This window comes from Thermobia domestica, chromosome 7 (genome assembly GCF_964235325.1).
Source record: "Thermobia domestica chromosome 7, izTheDome1.hap1.1, whole genome shotgun sequence".
NCBI classification, from domain to species: Eukaryota; Metazoa; Arthropoda; class Insecta; order Zygentoma; family Lepismatidae; genus Thermobia; species Thermobia domestica.
Window position 1 is genome coordinate 94,402,824 of NC_137460.1, and position 27,267 is coordinate 94,430,090.

The 27,267-nt window shown below is 33.3% G+C and overlaps 1 protein-coding gene across 3 annotated transcripts in view; it reads right to left on the minus strand.

The window, feature by feature from the left end:
• Positions 1-4,280: 4,280 nt before the first annotated feature.
• Positions 4,281-27,267, minus strand: part of LOC145690288 (protein borderless-like) — a 189,660-nt gene continuing 166,673 nt past the window's right edge. Inside the window, exons 11-14 of one of the 3 annotated variants that reach the window (XM_081765052.1) lie at positions 21,048-21,230; positions 18,927-19,160; positions 16,620-16,751; positions 4,281-9,544 (exon numbers count right to left, since the gene is read on the minus strand). In XM_081765052.1, the coding sequence (XP_081621178.1) occupies positions 9,474-9,544; positions 16,620-16,751; positions 18,927-19,160; positions 21,048-21,230 (620 nt within the window). In that variant the 3' untranslated portion in view covers positions 4,281-9,473. Of the gene's footprint in view, positions 9,550-16,580; positions 16,752-18,926; positions 19,161-21,047; positions 21,231-27,267 lie in introns of all 3 variants that reach the window. The other 2 variants (XM_081765054.1, XM_081765053.1) reach the window with 2 other exon arrangements.

Sequence of the window (27,267 nt, forward strand, 5' to 3'; positions counted from 1 at the left end):
CTTTCTACTCTGGTGCAAAGGTAACTCCATTGTTCTATATTAAGATTTAATATGGTGTCCATTAATAATTATGTGTTTCTCTATTGCTGATACTGTGCGAGAATTAAGTCATGTTTATCGTACAAAGCAGTGGTAGCTAGTTTGTTGAATATATGAATTAAAAATGTAATAGTTCACTTATAATTATCGTGAAACTTCTATTGTTTCTATAAGATATATAACGACTTAAGCCGACTTGCGTACTCTTAACCATTCAATCGAGATTTGGGCATTTGCAACACTACATTTTAACAAGGCATTCTATATACTTTTACACGAGACATTAAATATGCGAATCGCTCTTTACTCATCGTAAAACATCTTGAAGTGAGACAAATAATGCGGAAATATCTCGTAAAATAGAGTGATATTGAAAAAGTATGGAGCATTTGAACTGAAAGGCTCTCGGGATGACTTACAAAACATTGATTTTCCTTTTGAAAAAGTATTTTTAGTAGAATCTTCCTTGACAGTAATACATTTGGTCCAACAATGTTCTAAAGGAATTGGCCTACCCCTACTTATTGATTTTAACCATTGGAATGACATCTGGTACGTCAACGAACATTGATGTGATGCAAAGTGAGTTTGTTTGCGTATAAACCGTGCCTCTCTTCCATTATTATTATTAACAAAATTTTCCTATAATTGGTCCTGAAGCTTTACATAGTATCAGCGGTGATGGTTTTACCAGGTGGAAGATACTCAATGAGAAAGATACATTCTGGATCCCCAAACACTGATCTTCCCTGCAAATTTCATATACATGGCCTTCTTTGGAGGTAGAAAATCACGACGTTTGTATTGCTTTGAATATTTCATTTCTGGAAGGATAGCAATGCACACATGTATCATCGATCCATAAAATCAATTTTATGTCTTAAAACTGGTTACATTTGCCTTAGAGATTCGCATTCTGATTCATTTCTGATCAATATAAATACTTGCGGTCCTATCTTCTAAACAGTTCCTTCATACACAACTTATTTGTGAAAATGTGAAATACTCATTCATTAAAATCCCAAGAGCTTCTGCAATAACACTCATGTTTCGGCAGTCTGAAGTACCATGTGTTACACTTTATCAATAATGTCTGATGTAGTGTAAATTTATGGACGTTGTACCGATTCTTCCCCCCCCCCTTCCCTCGTAAAGATTTGAGACTAAATATCTCGTTTCCGAAATCCGTCACAACGACTTTCATGTTTGGCAGCGATCTACTGTAGGTAGGAGTCTGCTGTGATGCCATTGCAGTCTCAATACCTATATGAAGGAGAAATCTGAATGTCGGTCTTCATGAATTTTCCGATTTGTGGAATTATTTTGACATGGTATAATAGATTTATAGTGGTCAAAGAAAGATCGGAACTACTAGAGCCAAATGCCTAGAGTCTATTGGGTAAGAAAGAAGACAGGAAAACTAGGTATGTTTAGTCCAATTTTGGTGTAGTTAGTAGTGTTAGTAGATCGTCCATTATACTATACATAATTTATATATATTTTCCCCGGATTTGAAATTACATATATTTGAAATTCGAGATAATTTCTTCTCCAAATCATTTCTTTGGATATTTATTTTCTGAGGACATTTCCTTGCTTTATAATAAGAATAATAATTTTGTTTATATTTTGTTTAACAAATCAAATGACTAATTCCTTTTGATGTAAATATGTAAATAGATTTCTTTGTAATAAAATAACCAGGAAAAAGAATTTTCTTATTTCTGAAAAAAATTGAATGAAATCTTTCAATTTTACGTCCCGCGCTTATACCGGCTAGGCTAAAGGAGACGGTGATGATGAGAAATGAATGAAGAAAGTGAGAGGAAAGAGGAGAACCCCGTGAAAACCCACGCACACGGTATTTGTCCACCACAAAGCTCACTTAGCGCGAGCTGGGATAGAACCAAAGACCCCATGCACCAGAGATGATCTACCTCTGAGCCACCGCGACCCCTTTCTTATTTCAGAATTGTACACCTTTGGGTAAATAGGGGAGAAATATTTCGACCACTCTGGGGCTTTCTTTCAGTACATATTTTGTGTGTTCTACTAGTTCTTTTAATATCTTTTCGGCCAGGATATCTGCTGTCAGTTTAGTAAGTAAATTTCAATAATAATCGGGGGACTACACGATAGAACATCCATTTCGCAGATCAGATCAACTTTCAGACCTTCTCGACTACGGTTAACTCAAATGTCCCATTGACAACAGTTAAAAACTAAAAGTCCTCCAGAAAACTGTTTAATTCATTATGCATTTCTATTGGTTTCACACCCTTCACCAAATATTTAATGACTGCTCTGTGTTCAAATTTTTTATTGTCATCTCACATGCACTGGAACGACACACCAACACTTACCTATAACGTCAGTTATTTATTGATTCAGACAATAAGTTGCCATAGTAGAATATGACTAGAATAATAACATACTTGGTTTGAGAGTAGAACTGTCATGTTAGTGTTATTATAAAGCTTTATCAAATCGCCGTCGTAATATACCACGAATGTCATATTTTAGAAATTCTTTTCTCTTTCCGAGAGGACTGTATTTTGACTTCGAAAGTATGGAATGGACAACAATCAATACAGCCAAGAAAGTCACAATCAATACAGCCAAGATTATTGAAAGTTGTAATACTCGCATAAATTAAGCATTTTCTTCTCTTTTATAAATCATGCTGAATTTAAAGCGCAAGGCTTATTTTAACTTTCTCCATTGAATTATTCTACTACTCATATGCAATACAGTTAATTTGTAAGCGACTCGAGCAGGAATGCTGAATTTGCTATCCTTTTCTTTCGTAATGTGTGAAAATAGAATCAAAAACAATATTGTAGTTGGAACAACATATAAATGGTATTTAATCAAACAAAATTTACGTTTCGAATGAATTACAAAATGTTTTTAAAAAATCAATAGCTGTAACGCAAACCTTTAAACAAATATGTAGGCTGTTGCCGATATAAGGAATCACTTCCCAAAGTTCGATTAATATATTTATTTGAGTCACTGTACCATTCACTTTAGGTCTACATGGGATTTAAAAAAAAAAAAAAAAAAAAAGTTAAATTCGGAGCTCGTAGAGGCACTAGTAACGAATATCGTAAGAAACAGGTTAATAATGACGAAGGTAATGCGAATTTTAAATATAAGCCAAGTATTTCCGACATTATAAGTTCACCTAGAGTTCTGATATCTCATGACACCATAGGATCACCACATTTATAGTGTGGTATTCGAATAATAGCTTAGTCATTTGTGTGATTTCTTTCTTTGACGAATTAAGACTACCACTGGTATTAGACACTGGTTCTAATTCGGACATTGTTTCGCCATTTTACTCTTTTTAAATTACAATAATCTTCTTGAGGTATAAGTATTTATATATAGTAAGCACTACGAGTATTTGCCTTCTGGAAGTAAATCTATTTCTTTTAGGTTACAAACTTGCCATCTTGAAGTAAAATGTCATTCTTTATAAGTTCTGGACTGGCATTCTTGAACTAAATCTCACTGTTTTTTTTAAGTTGCAGACTGGCATTCTTGAACTAAATCTCATTCTTTTTAAGTTGTATTCTTGAAGTAAATCGAATTCTTTTTTAAACTATGAGTTAACTACTACAGTCATTCGAAAGTTATTCAAATAAAGAACCATAATAACTCGTAAGAACCGCGAAGCCTTTTACTGTTTGTATAGAGCTAAGCTCTGACTGTCAAAATTTATACTTTCATTAAGGTTATGTTCTTACATAAAAGGAACATTAGTAGGATTTTGTAGAATTTATTGAAGTACAAAATATCTATTTACAGTCCCTGAATGATTAGTTCTTTTTTCTTCTTCACAAGAAAATCCATTCTGTATTATTTTCTATTTCTAAAAAAAAAAAAAAAAAAAAAAAAAATCTTTAACAACACACACATATATTTAAAAGTAAACAAACATCAAAAATCTTTAATAAACATTTGATTAGAAGACATACTTCTTTTAAATGAATTCAAGATCGATTTGTTGCCTAAATTATTTGATTAATGTGTTGATAAAAATTAATATTAAAACTATCATAATATAAGATATTTGCATTCCAATTTAACAAGAAAGAGTAAAGAATAGTTATCTTCATGATAATAATGATTATTCTTTTTAAAATAATAGGAGGTTTACAATTATGCTGTGGTCTATTTTTGAAAATGAAAGAAAGAGTTTCTGAATTTGACGACGAATCTGAGAATGATAGTGGGTAAAAAAAAAAAAAAAAAAAAAAAAGATTTTTTGTTCTCGGTCAGGAAGACAAAACAGTACAATTAAATTATAATTTGTTCGTATGCTGTACGTGATCTTTAAATTGTACTCTTCACTGCAACTTTCTCTCTGTCTTTGTATATAAAAGGTATTGCAAAAACGTATCGCAATATTTTGGGAACAGATTGCGACCTGTCCTGGGTCATATGGACCTGTCCTCAAAAGTTGATAGTTTCGGAGTTATATGGTGCTGAAAACGTGAAACAAGTGAACTTTAAAAGTTCATAGCTCAACTACTATGGGACCTATCGTAGCCGGGTCAAGACATCAATAAAGAACTGATATGTGAACTATTCAAATATCCATGTTTAAGAATGCTCCACTACTTGCACACCAATTTCTAGAGAGATAGGTGGAGAGTGATCAAGTACTTTCAAACAGACTCTCTAAAAATGATTGTGCAAGTACCGGAGGTTCTGAAAGATGGATATTTAGATAGTTCACATACTACATAGCACGTCCAGAAAGTAAGTTCCGTTTCAATTTATCTCCGCTGCAGCGCTGCGATCGCAGTTCCGCACATGCGCGGTAGACGCTCCGTATCAAGGAGAAGAAACGTGCGCCATTTGGAGATCGCTGTCAGTCACGTACGCTTTGTTGTGCTTGTTTACAATGTCGGTGTTGATTGAAAATCCCGCCGCTTGTGAAATCAGAGCGGTGATTCTGAATGCGAGGAAAGTGAAACCAAGTGAAATTTATCGGCAAATTTGCGATGTTTACTCGCTCTCGGTATGGAATATGGTATGCTTGGCGGTCAACACTTCAACAATGACGACGAGCTGAAAGAAACTGTTTCCAACTGGTTGAAGATACAGGCGGCAAACTTCTATGAAGAAGGTATACAAAGCCTTGTGCCACGCTATGACAAATGCCTACAAAATTTCGGCAGTTATGTAGAAAAGTAGTTTAAGAGTTGTAGAATTTTGTGCAATAAATAATTTTTCTGTATCTGTACACAATTTAATTTTATTACCAAACGGAACTTACTTTCTGGACGTGCCTCGTAGTTCTTCAGTGATGTCTCAACCCCACTATGATCGGTCCTATAGTAGTGGAAAATGGAAAACGGACTTAAAAGTTCATATTTTTCACGTTTGCGGCAACCTCTAACTACGAAACTATACGCTTCCGACCACAGATCCACATAAACTTTTTGTCGTATTTTTATACAGTGAAACCTGTCTTTAGCGGAATCGAGCGGGACTTGCAAAAAATTCCGCTAAAGTCAGGTTTCCGCTTAGTGGAGGTAGACCTTTCCTTTCTTTAAAAAAAAAATACATGCTTATAAAGGGGCATACTGGGAAAATATATTGCTGTACGTACATTGTTCGATTACAGTACTTCTTTCTTCTACGAATAAATACAAAATAAAAAATAAAATGAATACAGAATATACTATGCTCACGTTTTCTTTATTTTTATAATAGCCAAGCAGGGTTTTCTGTGTACATTGCTGCTTGACTTTCCGCATACAGTTTAGCCTGAGAAATTATACTAAGTGAATCAGAATATTTTTTTCGTAAGGCTAATTTTTGCAGTTCCTTTAACTTCTGAGAGAATCTTGATATGTATTTATTCTACACTCTTCTTGGAACTCGGTATCGTATTCCTCGTCTTCTTCTATCTCGTTTTCTTCTTTCCGACATTCCGTATGATTCTTGATTAAGTTGCGGGGATTAAGGACAATTTGTGGGAGTCAATATGAGTAGTGGTTGGGGAAGGTCAACACTGTCCAGAAATATTTAACAAAAGAACGAACATTTTATCGCAGACAGTGTAATGTATATGTCTCACAGAATGTCTAACCATCTTTTAAACGCTGTAGTCCGGAACTCAAAATTTTCCGTTAAATGTTTATTTTTCTTTCCGTTGTCCGCGCAACATAGTTTCCGCTTAATGAAGGGAGTTTTACAGGTTTTGTTCTCCAAAATTCATGGGACCGTGAAATATTTCCGTTTAAGACAGTTTTCCGTTTAATAAAGGGTCCGTTGAAGACAGGTTTTACTGTATAAGCAATCTATTCCCAAGACATTGTGCCACATTTTGTAATACCCTGATATAGTTAAGCTCCCCTATTCCAACAAGGAACTCATCCTATTTATATATATCCATCATTTTCATTAATGTATTCACATAACTATATACAGGTACATTTATAACAAGCTGCTCGCCTTAAACTACTCAATTTGGTATAAATTATACTTGCATATTATATATATAAGTTCACGAAAGATTTGAGTTTATATATACAATTGAAAAAAATTATTGACGCAATACAACTAATGCTAAGAAAATTACATCTTCGTGCGCGAAACAATGTTCTAGCGCTTACACATCTCGAAAGCTATTCACTTTTCGTAACTTTGTTTTTATGGAAGTATATATGTGGTGATTTAAGCTGTTTAAAGAAATGCTGTTTAACCAGATGCGAGCAAGTTTCTGTGAGTTTAAAGGAATGCTATTAACCAGATGACAGCAAGTTTTCTATCTTTCCAATGTGTTTTGCATGGAGCGATAATATTAAAAATAATCAGATCAAATTCAAAAGTCATATTCAAATTTTGACCTGAAACAAAATGAATCATTAATCAGTGAATAATTCATCCAATTGTTTTGATATTTTGTTTATTTTCTTTGTTCAGAAATTGTTAATTTTTCGAAGCATGTTTCTAAAGAGTAAAATTATGTGCTATCGACACAGGAGCGTCATTTCAGATTTTGCTTGGGGGGGGGCCAAGACCCCTTGATATAAGCAAAATTTCGCGTTTTTCACTGATTTATTGCTATTCTATTGATAAAATCTATATACATCTCAAACTCGGGGGGGGGGCAAATGCCCCTCCCTGTCCCCCCTAAATGACGCCCCTGTATCGACAATCAATTAGAAAAATATTTTAAAAAAAACTGCACAGGTTATTCGCTGATTAATGATTCAATTTGTTTTGGGGCAAAATTGAATAATAATCTCTTGAATTTGATTTAATTATTTTGAATGTTGTCTCTGCATACAAAATACATGAGTAAACGTGATGCCATCTATTGGTTATAGTCGTGTCTCTTTACACTCATTACATTCCATTACTTGAGGAATGTACCAGCCACTCAGGTGGGTTTTCATGTTAACAGTGTTAGTCATATTTCTGTATTCTTTTGGTGATAATTAGAGTGACCATATTAATTACATGAATGAATAAGTAAAATGAGAAAATTGTGCAAGCTTGGTGCAAGCTGATAAATATTGTTTAAGTGAACTATATACATATTTAATGCAATAAGCCAGAGTACCTCATAGACTGTAGAATGGTGCTCATACTTACGGGCATAATACGCTGATCTCAACAAATTACTAATACATGACATTCAATAGGTAGAGAGAGAGAGAGAGAGAGATTTTAGATTAAAAACATTTATTGTAGTGCGATAAGTTTAAAAATAGTTGGCGCTGATAGTTAGGAATCTACTGTAAGAGTCACCATAAAATGATACAGAGGGAAAGGAATAGCTCATATTTGAATGACTTTGATTTGACAATGTCACCCGGTAAAATTATTGGAGTAGTTTCAAATCCCCGAAAACGGTTTCGTGAAAAAAAAGGTTTATAACTAACAAATGAAGATTAATAATTTATTTTGGTCAAGTAGGAGTTAGTAAACTGTACTTCAAAATTACTTTTCATGGATCGCTTTCTCGTTTTTTTTTTTTTTACTACATTATTTTCCATTTATTCATTTCATTCCTTTATTTCATTTTTTTATTTGTAGCTAGCTTCCCTATGTCTAAATGGTCTCGTAATCCTCCTCCTAGTTCGACTCCTGGCGGGAATAAACATAATTTCAGTTTAACACGACGGTAGTGTTAAAAATGATAGCGCAACCAACCAGTTTTCTTTCGAGTAAAATAATTTAACTCCCTTGAATTTAGAAAAAAGTATCATTAAAATAGGCCAATTCGTTTCGTTATTGTTGATCAAAGAATATACAGGGTATTACAAAAATGTGTTCCAATGTTTTGAGAACATATTTCTCAAATCAAAATAAAAAAAAAAAAGTTCATACGGACCTGTGCTCAAAAGTGGATAGTTTCGGAGTTATGGAGTGCCGAAAACGTAAAAGAAGTGAACTTTATAATTTTATAGCTCCACTACTATGGGACTTACCCGATCAAGACATCACTGAGGAACTGGTATGTGAATTATCGAAATATCCATGTTTAAAGAATGCTCCAGTACTTGTACACCCAACTTTTAGAGAGGTAGGTGGAAAGTGATCAAGTTCTCCCAAACAGCCTTTCTAAAAATGATTGTGCAAGTACGAGAGATTCTGAAAGATAGATATTTGAATAATTCACATACTAGTTTCTCAGTGATATCTTGACCCGACTACGATCAGTGCTATAGTAGTGGACCTTTATAGTTCATATTTTTACATTTTCGGCACCCTGTAACTACGAAGCTATGCACTTCCGAGCACAGGTCCATATGAACTGTTTTTCTTACTTTGATGTAAAGAATCAATTCCCAAAATATTGATAAATTTTTGTAACACCCTGAATATGTGATAGATATGCATTTTTAATATTGACTGTGCATTAAATATTGTATATGATTTTATGTAATGAGTTTTGTGGTCACTTATATAATATATTCACAATAATCTACTCAAAAGCAACGAGAATTTAAAAATAAATCTTACATCTACTTACATGCTAAAACTAATAAATATACAAGGAACAGTCTTATTTTTACGTATAAATTTGGCTTCCTTACATTTAGTTGTCCAACTTTAGGAACTGACTTTACAAAATATACACCTTATAAACTGGCTTTTTATATACCGTAATATTTACCGAATCTACAGAACTACATACTGCAGCAGTCTCTTCACCTAATATTACATTCACATACGTACAAAGTATTTTATTCTACAAAATTAATTATTTGTTAATTCATTCGAATGATGTATAAGACGAAAACACAGTTGTCTTATCAGGTTTAAAATTAATAACTAGATAAACAAAATCAAGTTTAAAATAGCACTACCACCAAAAAAGTCAAAATGTTCTTGAGACAACTTTGTTCTTAATAATTTTGGCATCTAACAAATGAAGAGAAATGGTGTTTCGATACGGCTTATTTCGTTATTTCGCTGTCACTCGTTAAAATCCAGTAATCTCCAGGTGATATGTATTTGTATTCACCAGCTACACTAGAAAATAAACAGGCAAATCGATTTAGCAAAAACATAAGTCTGCTGTAATGTATTAAAAAAATACACAAGTGTTTTAACTGATTTACTTTTAATGTTAAAACATTCATAATCTAAGCTTATAATTACGGTTGAAGACATACCATTTTTAGTCTTATGAGGAAAGATTGATGATTTACTTTACAATACACACCATAATCCTTCATTAAATACATATTGTATCGGATAATTATACAGAATTATCAGCTGAATACTACTTATTCTAGCTTCAGACCTAAAATAAAATTAAAATCTGACCAAAACAAACACTTATTACAAATCCATGGTACAGTTTCGGCAATGTATCATTGCCTTCATTAAATACATTGTCTGGTACTGTGTTTGATAAAGATACGGATATATTGCCGAAATTGTAACATAGGTTAGTAATAGTACGTGTGTACTTTGATCAGATTTTATTTTTATTTACGAATTTACACTTATTACTAATCTGTATTACAGTATCGGCAATATATCATTGCCTTCATTAAATACATTGTCTGGTATTATGTTTGATAAAGCCACGGATATATTACCGAAACTGTAACACAGGTTAGTAATAATACGTGCTCGCTTTGATCAGATTTTATTTTTATTTACGAATTTTCAGACAATTTTGTACTCCTAAAAAAAGGTTTCTGTTGAGTTGTTACATGATAATGCTGATGTACGTTTACTATCTGTTGTTGCATTTCAATGGGAATTCAATGATACGATGAATTCTTTCCATTAATCCCGTTATCATACTCATAGCACACGCACGAATCATTACTTATTAATTTCAGTTTGATGCTTGATTTAATGCACTTACAGTGCATCTTAATGTGTTCAAAACAAAAAGTGATTTAGCTCATTTTTTACAGTATTGCTAGAAAATAATTACAGCTCAAGATCAGCAGTCTTTATAGTTTTGATTGATTGGTCTGGTTGTGATTATTTAGACCCAGTCACTAAGGAGTAAATACACTAATTGGTACGTACAACAATCAAGTGTGTTTATTATTTTAAGTACAAGGAAACGCCAAAAAGCCAAAATTTAAATGGTTTTGCCGTAGTTTTTCCAATATTAGTGCTTGCAAATTTCTTTACGTGTGTAATGTACGTTCTCATTTGAATTATGGTACGGTGATTTGGAACAATGAAGAAAAATATTTTGTAAATACTATTGAGTTTCTTCAGAATAACTTCCTAGCCTGGTTATAATGGAAATTCAAAGATTTTAAAGATACGAGTTTATCTAGTATATCCAAAGAACTGCATCTTTTATCTTTAGCCGATAGGCGATATATTTTCGATCTTTAATTTTTTCAGATCGTTGTATGGGTTTGTTTGTATGTGCTGAATGTGTCTTGCATGTATCATGTACCTGATGTACGGGCGCACCTGTGGCTGTGTATGTTGCCTAATAAATTATTATTATAGCATTCTCTATCTTTTCGTTCTGTCTACAGTTTGGTAAACCAGACAGGAGGAAGATCTTCAGAATTAAACAATAATACCATGATGCATTGAAAGTAGGTGCGAAAATACTGGAAATGTTCCATAGTCTGGAAAAGGGGAAATCATGGTATTTCTTTCTTTCATTGAAGATTACTATGAGTTTGAACAAGGAGGAACGTATTAAGTAATTTTGCTTTCTAGTGGACAAAATAAACGAGAGGTGGCAGCTGAACTCAACAGATTACATTCCCGACATGCCCTCGTCACGTTCTCGTGTACTCAAAAATTAAGTGGAGTTGATTTTGAGTTTAATATCTCTTTCAGCACCGAGGCTATTTGAGACGGGACCTACTAATTAACTTGAAATCCGAACAACATGAGCTCCCGCCGGGAATCGAACGTGGGTCTCCCACTCCAAAGGCGCGTACGCTAACCGCTTAGCCACGAAGGAGCTCTATTCAAAAATTGGTGGAAAAACTTGAGTAAGTTAGCTTCGTCGACAATATGCCATCCTCCATAGGAATGTATCTCGTATTCACAAATCACACTAGACCATATGACGTTTTCTCCAGGAGGGAGTCATTAGGGTTCTTCAATGCTTACAATAGAAGAACAAACACATCAAACACATTGTGTAGATACTCATTTTCCCTATGTTTTCAGATTTCTGGAACACCGTTATAAAACTATAGTTTTACACATTGATATAACTTATTTCTGGTGAAACCTTCCAAGAAAAAATCTTCCAACAGAAAAAGTGAGTGAATATCAGGTAAAGATTCTATATCTTTTCTTTTTCGAAAGTAAATGGTCCATCTTTCTCTAATAATAATAATAATAATAATAATAATAATAATAATAATAATAATAATAATAATAATAATAATAATAATAATAATAATCTACCATTTATATTTGTTCACTGGTAACATGATTTTCAACTTTACCTAGTTTGTAAGAGTGCCTTAAAAATAGCTAACAATTTTGACAATTATTGCCAAATACTGATTACGGATAATACACACATTATATTTCCTAGCTATTAAAGAACTGATATTTGTTACAGTTCATTATGGGACATAAAGATATAATAACAGTGACGACGCCAGTTTTTATTTCTTGGGAAACAAGAGAAGAAGCAAAGACATTTTTTTGAAAGGTAGCTATTTTTTTGTACACCAAAAATAATAATTTTATATCACTTGACTTATAATACAGCATGTCTGGGAGGGGAGGCATTTGGGGAGTCTCCTCTAGCGTCGTCACTGTACAATAATAATAATAGTAATAAGCAAAGAAAAGGAAGAGGTACACCTAATAGACATCACAATACCAAACACAACAAACCTGCAGAAAGCACACAGAGAAAAACTAGAAAATACAGAAAAAAAAGAAAGAAATACTAGCCCAAAACATAAAGAGCAATGGAAGATCAAAACTATTAAAATAATATCAAGAGTAAGTTAGGATGTCGCAGTAATCCACAAGACGTTGAAAAAGGCACTTCAAACAATTGGAATTGAAGACGAGAACTCATAAAGAAGAAACAGAAGAGTGTAATATTGAACACGTGTCAAATATACAATGCAACCCGGAGTTTGGGATAGTAGAACTTTTAAACCTGAAGTGATACACGAATAATGGTTATACCAAAATGAAGCCTTGTTCATGCATATATTTTTAAACTAGAAAGCAACGATTGAAGTACACTAGGAACCACACAGTGTTTCCAGATGTAACCGAAGGTGTAAATCATTTTTTTTTTTTGCAAAACATGTAAATTGACTCATCTATATATATAAAAGAGAACGTACAAATCCTTTGTTCCCTCATCACGCTAATACGGCTGAACCAATTTCTTTTATTTTTGGGGGGTTATTAGGATTTGGACCCTAGATGGTTTTTATCATATCACTTTAATTTTTAATTACCAGTGTCTTGAGATAATTGACCATTCAAGTGTCCATAACGTACAAATCCTTTGTTAGATCATCATAGGTAAAAATAAACGTATTTATATGCAACCCGCATGACCGTGTCACTCGGCGGGTTAACATAAATGACAGGCGCTATAATGTTAACATTTACTGCAATCACTTGAAAGCGAAAAAGTAAAAATTATCTAAGTAACAAAGTTTATTGCGTTCCGGGGTGACCGCAGCGAAGCGGGGCGGGTTAACATAAATGACAGGCGATATAATGTTAACATTTAATGCAATCTTCTATGGTTTTTATCATATCACTTGAAAGCGAAAAAGTAAAAATTATCTAAGTAACAACGTTTATTGCGTTCCGGGGTGACCGCAGCGAAGCGGGGTGAACGCTGCTAGTAACTCATACGTATGGAAGTTCTGTCGTTAATTTTCAGTTTGCTTAGTTGGAGTAGCTTGGAAACTATGGAGCAGAAAAAAGAATTTTTCATTTCCACCAATAAGTAGTCGGATGAGGCCTCTGTAAGGGGGAACTAGGGAAATCGTAGTTTTCATAAATTAACACTCTGAATTAGCAACTGTACTGTTGTTTCAGTGCATCAAAAGGTGTGTTAAGGATCTGTCTACATTATGCAATTCCTGTAAACAATGAAAAACAAACTTTGAAATTATCATGATAAAATTTTTACTTACATGCACCCGGCAACACTGCTATTCATTTCTATGGGGCTATTTAAAGCAAGAGGTATTCAAGATAAATTCTCAAACTATTCAAGACCTGGAAACGAACATTCGCAGTGCCATTGAGAATATTAACACTTCTGATCTTCGTAAAGTTGCTGCCAACGTGGTGAAACGTGTGAACCAGTGTTTGAATCAAAACAGGGGACACTTCCCAGCTCCACTGTGGAACTGGTAATTCATTTTTGATAGTAGCAGTGTTGCCGGGTGCATGTAAGTAAACGTTTTATCATGATAATTTCAAAGTTTGTTTTTCGTTGTTTTCGGGAATTGCATAATGTAGACAGATCCTTAACACATCTTTTGATGCACTGAAATATCAGCAAAGTTGCCAATTCAGAGTGTTAATTTATGAAAACTACGATTTCCCTAGTTCCCCCTTACAGAGACCTCATCCGACTACTTATCGGTGGAAATGAAAAATTCTTTTTTCTGCTCCATAGTTTCCAAGCTACTCCAACTAAACAAACTGAAAATTAACGACAGAACATCCATACGTATGAGTTATGAGTCAATTTACATGTTTCGTAAAAAAATTCATTTACACCTTCGGTTAGATCTGGTAACACTCCTAGTGTACTTCAATCGTTGCTTCCTAGTTTAAAAATATATGCATGAACAAGGCTTCATTTTGGTATAACCATTATTCTTGTATCACTTCAGATTCAAAAGTTCTACTATCCCAAACTCCGGGTTGCATTTTAGATTGGACACCCTGTGTATATATATATATATATCAGAATAAAGAAGAAGTACATCTATAATATACTTAGATGGCCCGTGTATTACTATGACTATGACTTTTTTTCTGAGCAAAAGTAGCGTAATTGTGCAAAACTAACTGGAAATACGTGTATGTCAGACAACCGGTTAATGTCGCTGTACACAAATATGAAGCAGTGCTATAAAAGGCGAATGCAAATAATATTATTAATTTGAATTTAAGGTATTAAGAGACCATAATAACAATTGTTGAAAAATCAATTGAGCTAAAGAGATGTGACGACATACAACAAAGGAGTGAATTGTTTCACAAGTAGTCTTTCTATGTTAACATTTCTGGTCATTTGCCAAGAGTGGAGAAGAATTAAAACGAAGACATTTTGTAATCGAACCATAAGTAAAATAACATAATTACACATCTTTTTATCCCGTGGTTCAATAACATATTATTCTGAGGTGTACACATATACGTATTTCGTGAAAAAGCAACACTGAAATATCCTTCAAAAAATCTGATTGTTTAATGATATACAGGGTGTCCGGAAATAACATAAAAATCCTTTTGGGAAATCAATTCTCAAACGGAAATATGAAAAAGGTTACAGACCGACATATGAGTGCACAAATGCATCAAATCGGAGCTATAGTACATCAAAAATTGTTTGAAACGATTAAATAAAAAGTGATAACTCGAGGACGAAATGTCATTTCAAGGTCGGTAAGAGAACATAGCACTTGTTTTGAGTCTAGATTTCGTTAATATGTGAGTGGATATGAAAGAAGAGCAGCGACGAAAAATCATACATCAGAAACTAGAAATTGAAGCACATTCCATATCCACTGGTACAGTAATAAAATCTATTCACAAAGTAACCATTATGTTTTTTTTCAACCTTCATTTGACATTTCATTCTTGAGCTCTGAAGTTTCTTTTTCATCTTGCCTCAACCAATCTTGAGGTGCAGTTCCGAAATGATGCATTTGTGGAACTATATTAGTCTCTGTTTTCATACTTCGTGTGAAAATTAATTTCCCAAGTTTTTTTTTTTTTTTGTGTTGTTCCCGAACATTCTGTATATAAATTGTTCCAACCAAAAGAACATGTTTCAAAAGCACACTATTACGAAATTGCAATTAGGAAAAAAATATTAGTGAATGAAATTTCTAAAACTAGTTTCTCCAGCAAGTTACTTTCAGCAAACTTCACTTTGATTAAAAGTTTTTCAGTAATCTTCTACGAAATTTTGAAAACCTGCCACATATCTTAGAGGACTCCGTAGTCTAATGATTATAGGGTTGAACTCTCATTCGCGTAGTCCCGATTTCGATTTCCGGCACCCCAATTTTCGGCGTCCAACCAGTGTCGTGAGACAAACTGGGAAGTCACGTGAATAAAACACTTAACTGCCACTAGGTTCAAAAAGCTCGTGATACGCCTGTTAGAGTTACGCCGACACAACGTGCTGACCATGTGCTCGACCCTAAGCTTGACGTAATTCTGCTGGTTGCTAACAGATGGCGTTGGAGCAGACTCGCAAAAAGCTGCCATGCTAGGGGTTATTTTTTATAATTATTACTATGTTTTGTATTAACTCAGTGAAACGGTCACCATTTTCGCCTCTCATTTATTACATCATTCGAAAGGTACATCTTTTAAAAATTAGTCATACAGCACAAGTTGGGAGGTGATGGGGGACATAAGCACTTGTTATTACCGTGTTTGTCTGCAGCACCATGCAAATTCACAGTTAAAAATATTGAAATGGTGTCCTTTAATTGAATTGAGTTTGTACTTGTATGTAAATCATAACAAAATAAGTATGCTATTCGAGAGGTTTCTCGTACTAAAGAAAGCACAGGACAGACGATATTTAACACCTGAACACCTGTACGTTCAATTTGTTTTTTACTGAGAATTTAAATCACTCATGAGACAAATGCCGTCAGATTATTTGTAATGTAATTTAATCCATATATATATATATATATATATATATATATATATATATATTAGCAAAGGTAAGTTGTTTGGTTAATTTGAAAACCAAAACAATTCACTCCTTATACCAAAGACTTACGGCTGCTCGATCACTGAGGCATCTAACTACAGGACGTCACAGAAACATTGAGAACACTGTATAATCTACAACTTAACACCTTCTGTTTCCTTAGCTGTACTACTTGGAACTGATTTACAGTTAAATCCGTATTCATCCTTCAGTGTCAGTGCTGATGGAATGTTGTTGCTCTCGGTGTGGGAATTCTCTGCTGGTTCACTATCCGGCTTCTTGGGCCATATCGGCTGTTGAATCAAATTTGGAACTGCATCTGTAAAAAATATATATAATCCATTTATTGAATCTTTAAAATAATTTGTCATTTATAGTGGTTTTTAAGTTTCGAATTTAAATTTTACTGGAATTTACTATTGTACTAGACTGGTTTGAAATATGTGTAAGATTTTCAAGTATTTTGATTATTATTCATAGATACAGATAACAGCAATGGAGTTATATTTTTAAAAATTTTACATCTTTTCAATTTTTTCCCCTCTTATATATGGTATATTGTTCTTATAAATTTGAACCAAATTATTCGTTAAAAAAAATTGAAGGAGGACGTACATTTGTGTGTAACACATATATATATAATTCCTGAATACTTACATATACATACATACATATTTTCTTTAATTTATTTTGCAGAAATTAAAAATATACTTCAATCATATATGGCTTCCTCACTTATTATATCTTCAACAGCTTAAATAAAAAAAAAAATTTAAACAAGTCTGGTCACAATATTTGTTATCATAAGGTACCGGACTGCTGTCCTTGTTGTCCCATAACTAAATATACATAAACGTTATTGTTGCACATTTTAATTATGTAAATCACTTAAACGAGTTAGCTTTTTGCGTATCTCGTCCCCTTAAGTAGTAAATTGTGATTCCTCTAGGGGTCTTGCTTACATAGTCGAGTAAGCCTTTTAAACAAAAGGGAGGAAAACTAAAGCAAAAAGGAACACCTTGAATACAGCTCAGATTTGTCTTAGAAACTTAAAAAAAAAATATTATTGCTATTGAATTACATATATATATATATATATATATATATATATATATATATATATATATATATATATATATATATATATATATATATATATATATATATGTGTGTGTGTGTGTGTGTGTGTGTGTGTGTTAATAGATAGTCTGAACTATAACACAATGATCAATCAGAGTAGAAAATTACCTATTTTCGAGAGTTCTGGAATCAATATTCAATTCTGCCTCGTTATTTTAATAAAAAAAAATCTGTATGAAAAACTTTCATTTGTGTTCTATTCTCGTTGTACTTAATGAACTTAATTCTTACACAGAAAATGTCACGTATCACTGAAATACTTTGATGGATCTAATTGTGAATAAGTATCCTTCGAATATCGAACATGTTCTTTTCACCGTGGTGTGTACGTTGTTTGGTCATTCTTATGCATCTTTCATCGCACTTATAGACCTCATAAGCATCAGCTTGAACCTTTGAATTTGTAAATTTAAAACAATGTAAATAAAAAAGAAAGTTCCTTTCATGACTGAAAAATCTGCTGATTTCTTTTCCTATATCTTCAGTCAACCTAGAAACAATTTGCTGTTGAATATTTACTATAGAAGGAGAACTATAGGGTCTCGATTAGATGATATAAAGAACAAATTTATTTCTTTTCTATGTAATAATATTTATGCATACATTTTGTTTATTTTTTTTAAAAAAAATTACGTATCTGTACGTTATAAAATAAATAAAGAATTCTGTAAATTTAATTCTTTTTTTTAAAAAAAAACTAATGAGTGCATGGAATTTCAAATAGTATAGAATTAATGAAAGTAGGATCTTTCAAGAAATTATGTCATACGATCTCTAAATGACAAAGCTGGCGACATTGTTATTTCGAAACACCAAAATGGATTTTCATTACATACATTTTAATTTTGAGTTTAGCTTTCCTTTCAGTAGCGAGAGTACATGAAACGTGGATCTATAGCTTAACATGAGATCAGAATCACATGAGCTCCCGCCGGGAATCGATCCCGTGTTTCCTACGCCTAACGCGCGTATGCTAACCACTTAGCCACAAGGGAGCTTAAGCATACATATGAGAAACAGAATGAATAAGTGTAATACCAAATACATAAGTATAAAATCAATAAAATGTAATGATGAAAAACTGCGACTAGGCCGAGAATTGAACCACCTTATGCACAAGGATCTTGGGGAAAACTGAGAGACAAACATTTATTGAGACGAGCGATAGTTTGTCCTAGAAAAAATGGGAACAAAAGGAAGCATATGCTACTTAATCCATTTCACAACTTTAAATCTTAATGACAATTAATATTTCTTGAAATTAGTGGAATATAATTAACCATTTCATCTCAAATTTACCATCGATTTTCTTTCAACATACAAGATATACTGCGTTTGCTCAGAAAATACTTACGTTTTTCCTTTTTTTGCCTTTTCCTCTTCAAATATATTTTTCTTCCTAGCCAATATCCTGCGGCCGCAAAAAGAAGGAAAATTAATCCAATAACAACACCCAGCGTGATGGCTCGACGTTTTGTGTTGACTGGTGCAATGAAGATGGCAATAGGTTCGCTACCGGCTTGGCAACCGTTTACTGACACAGAGAATACACGGAAGAAGAAAATGTTGTCTTCTTCAAGATTTGTCACTGAAATTGATCAATAAACACAATCAGAAAGGAAGGTAACAACATGACTATCTTCTATTTTCCAATCCGCATAAATATACTCGTCAAATCTAATTATAAAACAAAAGGTTAGTTTTTTCCTTTAGCCTAAATGATGAAGGATCTACGTAAGCAAGTTGTTTTTGTTTGCCAGTCAAATGATTAGCAAACCATTCAAAGAGTACCTTACATTGACCCAACAATTTTTCCTACTGGATTATACTGTATTCATATGAATTACATTAATTTTTTCCCCTTTTAAATTATAGTTTTAATCATGTTGAAATTATTAGTTATTTTTCGTCACATGCATTCAACAGTCTTCATTTATCTTATTTTACTGTTTGTTTATCTTAGTTTTAAAGAAGTTCTTTCTTTCTCTAAGAGATTTAAAGAAGTTTTTCTTTCTCTAGGGGTTTTAAAGAAGTTTTTGTTTCTTTCTCTAAGAATTTTAAAGAAGTTTTTCTTTCTTTCTCTAGGAGTTTTAAAGATGTTTTTCTTTCTTTCTCTAAGGGTTTTAAAGAAGTTTTTCTTTCTTTCTGTAGAAGTTTTAAAGAAGTTTTTCTTTCTTCCTCTAAAAATGTTAAAGAAGTTTTTCTTTCTTTCTCTAGGAGTTTTAAAGATGTTTTTCATTCTTTCTCTAAGGGTTTTAAAGAAGTTTTTCTTCTTTCTGTAGAAGTTTTAAAGAAGTTTTTCTTTCTTTCTCTAAGGGTTTTAAAGAAGTTTTTCTTTCTTTCTCTAGGATTTTTTAAAGAAGTTTTCTTTCTTTCTCTAGGAATGCAATGTCCTTAGAGTAAAAGTCGGTTAGGACAACGTTGACAAATGTGTGGGCACAAGTTCCACAGATTGGCCTTTAGTACCATTTCCCAATATTGGGCTTCTATTTGGGTGCTGTTCGTGAAAGTTGCACAAATTTCCCAACTGATAACACTGAACGACCTACGTAGGCAAATACTTGTCTTTCCAGTTTAGCGGTTAGACAAAATACTGATGATCATTACATATTAGCTTATTGCTTTTACTACTAAGGTCTAGCGACTTCCTGAACTTACAAGCATATTTCGTGCGAAAATGATATTGGATATCAGTGTGGAGTACCTTTGTGTTTGCAATCTAGTAAAATAAAAATAAATAAATAAATAAAATCTTATCGTATGAATATATTTTATTTACTCAATGGTTAAGTTCTTAAACCCGCCCGCAGCTCTTAATATTACGACCCCGAATTTCTTGTCAACAATCTCACTTAATCTCACTGCACCCATTATATTCCCTCTTTCCATCGTCTGCAACTCTATTCCAGCACTATTAAATTCCTTAATAGACATATATTCTGTCCCTATACTTTATAATTGAAACATAAACAGAAAAATATAAGAAAAATACAAGAGGTAACTAATATATACCGTATATTTCTGAATCCAAGACGATTTCGAATCCAAGGCGACATTCCATACAAAAAAAAAAAAAAAAAAAAAAAAAAAAAAAACATGTACGGCATTTATTAAGTATATTTTCAAGACTTACTATAAAAATACACTATAAATCAAATCAGATACAGATCTCCCTTAGTCTTCTTACTGGAAGGGTCCACTGAATATCAGAACGTCCAACGAGTATAAAGCGGTAAACGAGTAATAGGATAAAGGTAGAGCTTAATGGAAGCTTGTGATCCTGTTCAGTAAAGAAAAACTTCACATCATATGTCGCGAAAATAAGACGACTCCATATTTTGAGCACGAAATTGCGACTAAAACCTTCGCCTTGGATTCAGAAAAGTTATATATATATATATATATATATATATATATATATATATATATATATATATGTTGTATGTTCCTACTAATTTCACTTAACAAAACATACCAAGAAAGGAATTTTCAGTATTTTCGGCTGTAGAGTACATGTGACGCACACTGTCCGATGTCCATTGCACTTTATAGTGATCCAACGCGTGCTCTCGAGGTTCTGGCGGATCCCACGTCACCATATAACCTGTGGGAGTTTCACTTACTGACACATTAACAGGAGGACCAATGTATTGAGAACCTGGAACAAAGCAATAGTGCAGAAACGTCTAATGGATTTTCATTAGTCCTAATTTCTTTTTTAATAGAACATTAAAGATAAACGGTATTTTCTACTTTGTTTTAACATATTCTAAATATTTGAACTACTTTTAGACTAGTAAATTGAATAACTTTAAAACTCAATTCAATACTTAAACAGTATGTTTCTCATGCTAATACTGCCTTGTATTTGACAATGTCGAAAGGTGTATTACTATTCATGACCTGTTCCCCAATCGGAAACAGCACCGCACTCCACTGACTGGTTCAATATTCAAGAATGATAGCCTTAAAAACTAACATGCTGCAAATATTTTAGAAATATTGAAAAGGAGAATGGAAATAAAATCAAACATTGATTTTATATTGAAGTATATTGAGTTTATATTGAAGTATTCAAGTTATGGTGAATAGATTTGTAAACTATTTCTTTTGTTTTATATTGAAATATATACATACCGGGTGTTCAGAAAGTAACTATGAAGTGCCATGTTGTGATGTGCTAAGTGATCACTGATATGATTGTCAATTAGTAATACAACATTTTCCATTGTTTAACATATTTGAACTCGACCCGACTTGATTCCACCGGATTACTTTCTATGGGGTACGTTGAAGGGAAAGGCCTATGAAAGCAATGGAAAATAAAATACGGCAAATTATGAACTGCATAGTTACTTTCTGAACACTCTGTATATATGACAAAGTAATCCCAACGCAGGAATATTAATAAATTCAAAAGAATAGTAACGACGATATAAACTAGTTTTCTAGCGTTATTAGGTCATAATCAAAGCACATGAATAAAAAACACACTTGAAAAAGGTAGAAAATTCAATTGTGTGTAATCTAAATAAAAGGTACTTACATGATAGCTATGAACAAACACAGACTAAATAGTAAACAAAGACAATCCACGTTAAAGGGTGAAATCTCGTCATCTGATTGTGGGGAAAAAGAAACGAACAAAACAGAAATGGATAAATGGACAAAAAAACATGGTTATATATATATCAAGATTAGCCCAGTATCACTCACGACAGAGGAAAGCATAACTGTCAAGAGAGGAACAAATACTATACGGGAGAAGGGTGCGATCTGTGGAAATTTCTGTAGAGAAACATAATATGTTTAATGTAAAATAGTCAAGAAAATAAGAAAAAGCCAGGATGGAGAAGTAAAGAAAGTAGACGCAGTGTGGTTAAAAAAGAGGAATAATAATAATAATAATAATAATAATAATAATAATAATAATAATAATAATAATAATAACCTTCCAAAATACTATTATTATTGTTGTTACCAGAAGATGATAGGTAAAATGAACCAAGAAGGAAACAATGAAGAAAGAAGATTAGGGACAGCTTAATCTGGGTTAAGTTTGACATTCATAAAGAGCTTAACAGTGATATTTCAAATTGAAAGTTACAAAGAGTTAGTTGGCGTGAGCAGTTACACCGATACTACAAACCTAATTACATCAAAATTATCATGGAGTGTGTTAGTAAACAGTTAGTTAGGGAATTCAAAATTAGTACAATGAGACCATAGACAGACAAGTTTATGTATCTGGTATTTGTTGCATTGATGCACCTATATCGATGATATGCGTGATTATTAGACATCGGAATTTTATGCACTTGAAATTCATGAAATATGCATGCAACTATGCTGTTAAATGTGTTAAAATATGCACCAACAATATGCAATAAAAAGAGTATTTTCAAACATGTAGCAAAGTTGTGACATACAAATGAAATATAACATCGAAAGAGTACTTTATCTTTCAGCGACTTCTCTTCAGGATTTATTTTTATCATAGCTACAGTTTATATGTTCCCAACCTTTTAAAACACACAAATTAGGAGATTAAAAGAAATACAGTAGTATGAGAACACGATCTCTAATTTTTTTCACATTAATATTTTAGAGTGCATTTACTTTACACTACATAATACACGCCTCACTTTCTACACGTTTTCACAATAAAAAAAAAAAAAAAAAAGTTTTCGTTTTTAAGGATTTACTCCTTTCTGTAATTAGCCTTACAGTATATCCAAGATGCTTCTCTTCATTTTTTGGTGTCAGTCTGGCTTGGTCTGATATTTGTAGCCAGAAAATGACCTATCAACATCAATAAATGTTACTGGACACTATTTATAGAAAGGAGCAAGTTTAGTGTATATATATTTTCTGGCTAGTTAAAATTTAACCTTGAAGGTATCTCCCCATGGCTTCAATTGTTTCCCACAGAGTGCCCAAACTTACAGGAAATGACTGGAGCTCGTGCCGAACTCCATCAACTAGAGCTAAGCATTCACTGAGCAGCATTCCTCGCGTCTCTTGTCCTAAATTGATGTCGACACGATATTCCAATGTCTTTATCATTTTCGGATTCCTCTTAACGTCTTGGCAATTAAAAATGTGTTTGCTCTGCTGATTTGGTTGCTAACATTATTGGTCCTCTATAAACTAGGCATTTTTCCATCCTTCTATGCAAAAAGCCGTTCAGTTGCCTAGTATATATAAATGCATTAAAAGTACAAACTAAAACTGGATTTATTCCGTGTTATAAACATACATCTGAAATAAAAATTGTAAAATATGTTTAATATGTTCTTAAGCACTGTTCTTACTTTTGAAATATGTATTTATATGCACTATAAAACTTCAAATTCGAGCTGTGTTATTGTTGTTAGAAACACCTACCAGTTTAACAGAGATGCATATAAGCAAACAAAATATGCATTTACATAAAAATCCGATGTCTAGTGATCATACACACAATTATGGTATTTCACACTGACAAGGAACCCTAGGTATCTATCAGAGCCCGATTTTCATGAAACTTTGTATATAGAGAGAGTACCTCGGGAAACTCGCACAGCCATAATTGTAGCTGCAGAGTCCAAGACGTTGGGACACTAGGGCCCGAGAAAGATCAAAAGTGGAACGTCAGTACATTAAGAACATGGTGAGAAAATGCACGTTTTTCTTTAAAACTAATCATTGTAACGACACGAAATGAGCATACATGGATACAAGATGGTCTATATGATCTGTTAAAAGTTATAAAAAGAATATCCGCCATCTTGAAAAATTCCATGTTGAAACTGGTGCGATTGGTGCAAATGAGAAGAGAGTCATCCGATGCATTAATTTGAACGTAAATAGCCACAAAAACCTGTTGGTGAAGTCCGTTTTGGGATTACATTATTCTTGTGCTTCTGGTAGAGTGGTTTAGGTACAAGATGAGCAAAGTGTATCTTATGACTCGAGTAGATGCAGATTATGGAGCGCTATGAGTGGGATCAGTGGAACTAGAAAACCGAGTGAAATATAATTTTAGCACTACATCATTTGTGTCAGAGTCAACATGTAATTGGTGTGGATTTGATGATATGGCGGGTTCAATCTTCATAATAATATCATGGTTGACATTAACTTGTAACTTTTTATTAGACTTAAATTAATTCGGACAGAAATCAGAACGTCATATCAGTCCTATAGCGCTCCATACCCTCCATCTGCTCGAGTGTCACGGGATACACTTTGCTATGTTGTACCTAAACCACTCTACCAGAAGCACAGGAATAATATAATCCCACAACAGACTTCACCAATAGGTTTTTGTGGCAATTTACGTTCAAATTAATGCATTGGATGACCCTCTTCTCATTTACACCAATCGCACCAGTTTCAACATGGCCTCTTTCAAGATGGCGGATATTCTTTTTATAACTTTTAACAGATCATATGGACCATCTCGTATCCATGTATACTCATTTCGTGTCGTTACATTGACTAGTTTTAAAGAAAAACATGCATTTTCTCACCATGTCCTTAATGTACTGACATTCCGCTTTTGATCTTTCTCGGGCCCTAGTGTTCCAACGTCTTGGACTCTGCAGCTACAATTTTGGCTGTGCAAGTTTCCCGAGGTACTCTCTCTATATACAAAGTTTCATGAAAATCGGGCTCTGATAGATACCTAGGGTTCCTTGTGAGCTGATAAGGTATTTCACAGTCTAGCACTGAAGACTATAATCGAAGCATTCTACCGAATAACGTTGTATAGCACATATCAGTAAATTCAAGAGAAACAGAGAAAACCTGTTGTATGTTCCTGGACTACAAGGGAAAAACAAATAAAACATTATGAAAACACATTATCAATGGTTGAACAATATCTTACCTTATATGTGACTAGTTTGTATATGTCAATCATATTTCAACCGCATGATTTCATCGGTAACTCAGCACATTCCAGAATGAACCACACAGTGTCAATCATGTTTCATACAGCATGATTTCAGCGGTAACTCAGCACAAATTTAAAATGTGCTACAACGTCAATCATGTTTCATACAGCATGGTTTCACCGGTAACTCAGCACATTCTAAAGTGTGCTATACAACGTCAATCATGTTTCATACAGCATGATTTCACCGGTAACTCAGCACATTCCAAAATGTGCTATACAACGTCAATCATGTTTCATACAGCATGATTTCAGCGGTAACTCAGCACATTCCAAGATGTGCTATACAACGTCAATCATGTTTCATACAGCATGATTTCTGCAGTAACTCAGCATATTCTAAAATGTGCCATACTGCTTTATTTGTTAGTATATTTAAATTGTTTCTCGATGAAATTTACCTGAGACCACAGAGGAAGTATACACTTTCAAACAAAAAGAGAATCATGAAAACTGGTGCATCTGTGTTGAAGTTATGAACGAACTGAAAACCTTTCCCTTTTCTTAAAGTCGAGTAAAACATTGGAATATATGTGTGTATTTCCCGTTTCTTTCTGAGAGAAGAAGAGTTTGAATACAAATACAGATTTGGCGAAGGTTGTCTTGTGATGGTTTTGTGTGTTCGAGTATGTTACAGAATATGAAGAATAGGATATCGCAACAATAACAAAAATTGTTGATACGTATGCTTATTCGTAAAAGATTTGAATTTTTCCGCTATAGAATATAGGACAGTATACACATTTTAGAAAGTAGAATAGGTTAGAGTTATCGAAACTTTAAGAATGACAGGAAGAAGATTGTGTGTGGTTTCGAAGTTTAGAAAGATCAAAGTGGTATCGAAAATAGGGCAGGTTTTAGAGATTTTGGGCACTGATGCGGAACGAAGGCGAGAAGTTTCAGGAATTTAGTTCTCATAGATACGGTATTAAGTTGAGCGGTCTGGGCTACAGTAAAGTATTTTAGGATGCGTGCGAAAGGCTCCTTTTAGTTTCTGTGGAGAGGTAAGACTAGAAAAAGCAGGTTCGAAATTTCTGCAAAAATTTGTTTTTTATCTTTCTTTTCTTCCTTTTTATGGTCCAGTTGTTTGTACAGGTGTGAAATTACACTCGGTTAATGAGTAATTACATTAGAATTTTCAGGTAATTTTCTGGGTATGTTGTGGAAGAATAACTAAATTACCAGGGCTTAAGGTTAAAAAAAAAAATGTATGGTACGAATAGAAGCTTTAGAAGTGAAAGTATTTTATGTTGTTGGTGGTTCTGCTGTTTTCATTAGTTTCGAGACATTCGTTTGCGAGCTGAGATCTAGGAAATGGCGATATGGCTACGAAAGGGACAAGCAAGTTTAACAAATTTACTTTACAGTATTGCAGGAATTGTACAATTTTAAATCGTTCGTGGGTTCAGGTTACAAAAGCATCATATATGAATGTTTAAATTGATAAATATATAGGATTTAGAGCTAATATTTATTTTTAAAAGTTAATTGTAAATACGAGGTGTGACACAAAAGAAACGAGACTGGTTCAGTAAATCATTGTACTTACAGAATCAGTTCTCTGTGACATTATCACTTTCAGAGTAGTCCCCTTCAGCATTCAATCACTTCTGCATTCGGGGCTGTCTTTGCTGGTAACAGTTCTGGAATGAGGTTTTTGGAAGGTCTTTCAGGATATTCTCCGGTTTTGCCTGAACCTCTTCAACTGAGGTAACATGGGTTCCCTTTAAGCAAGATTTAACTTTAGGAAATAAAA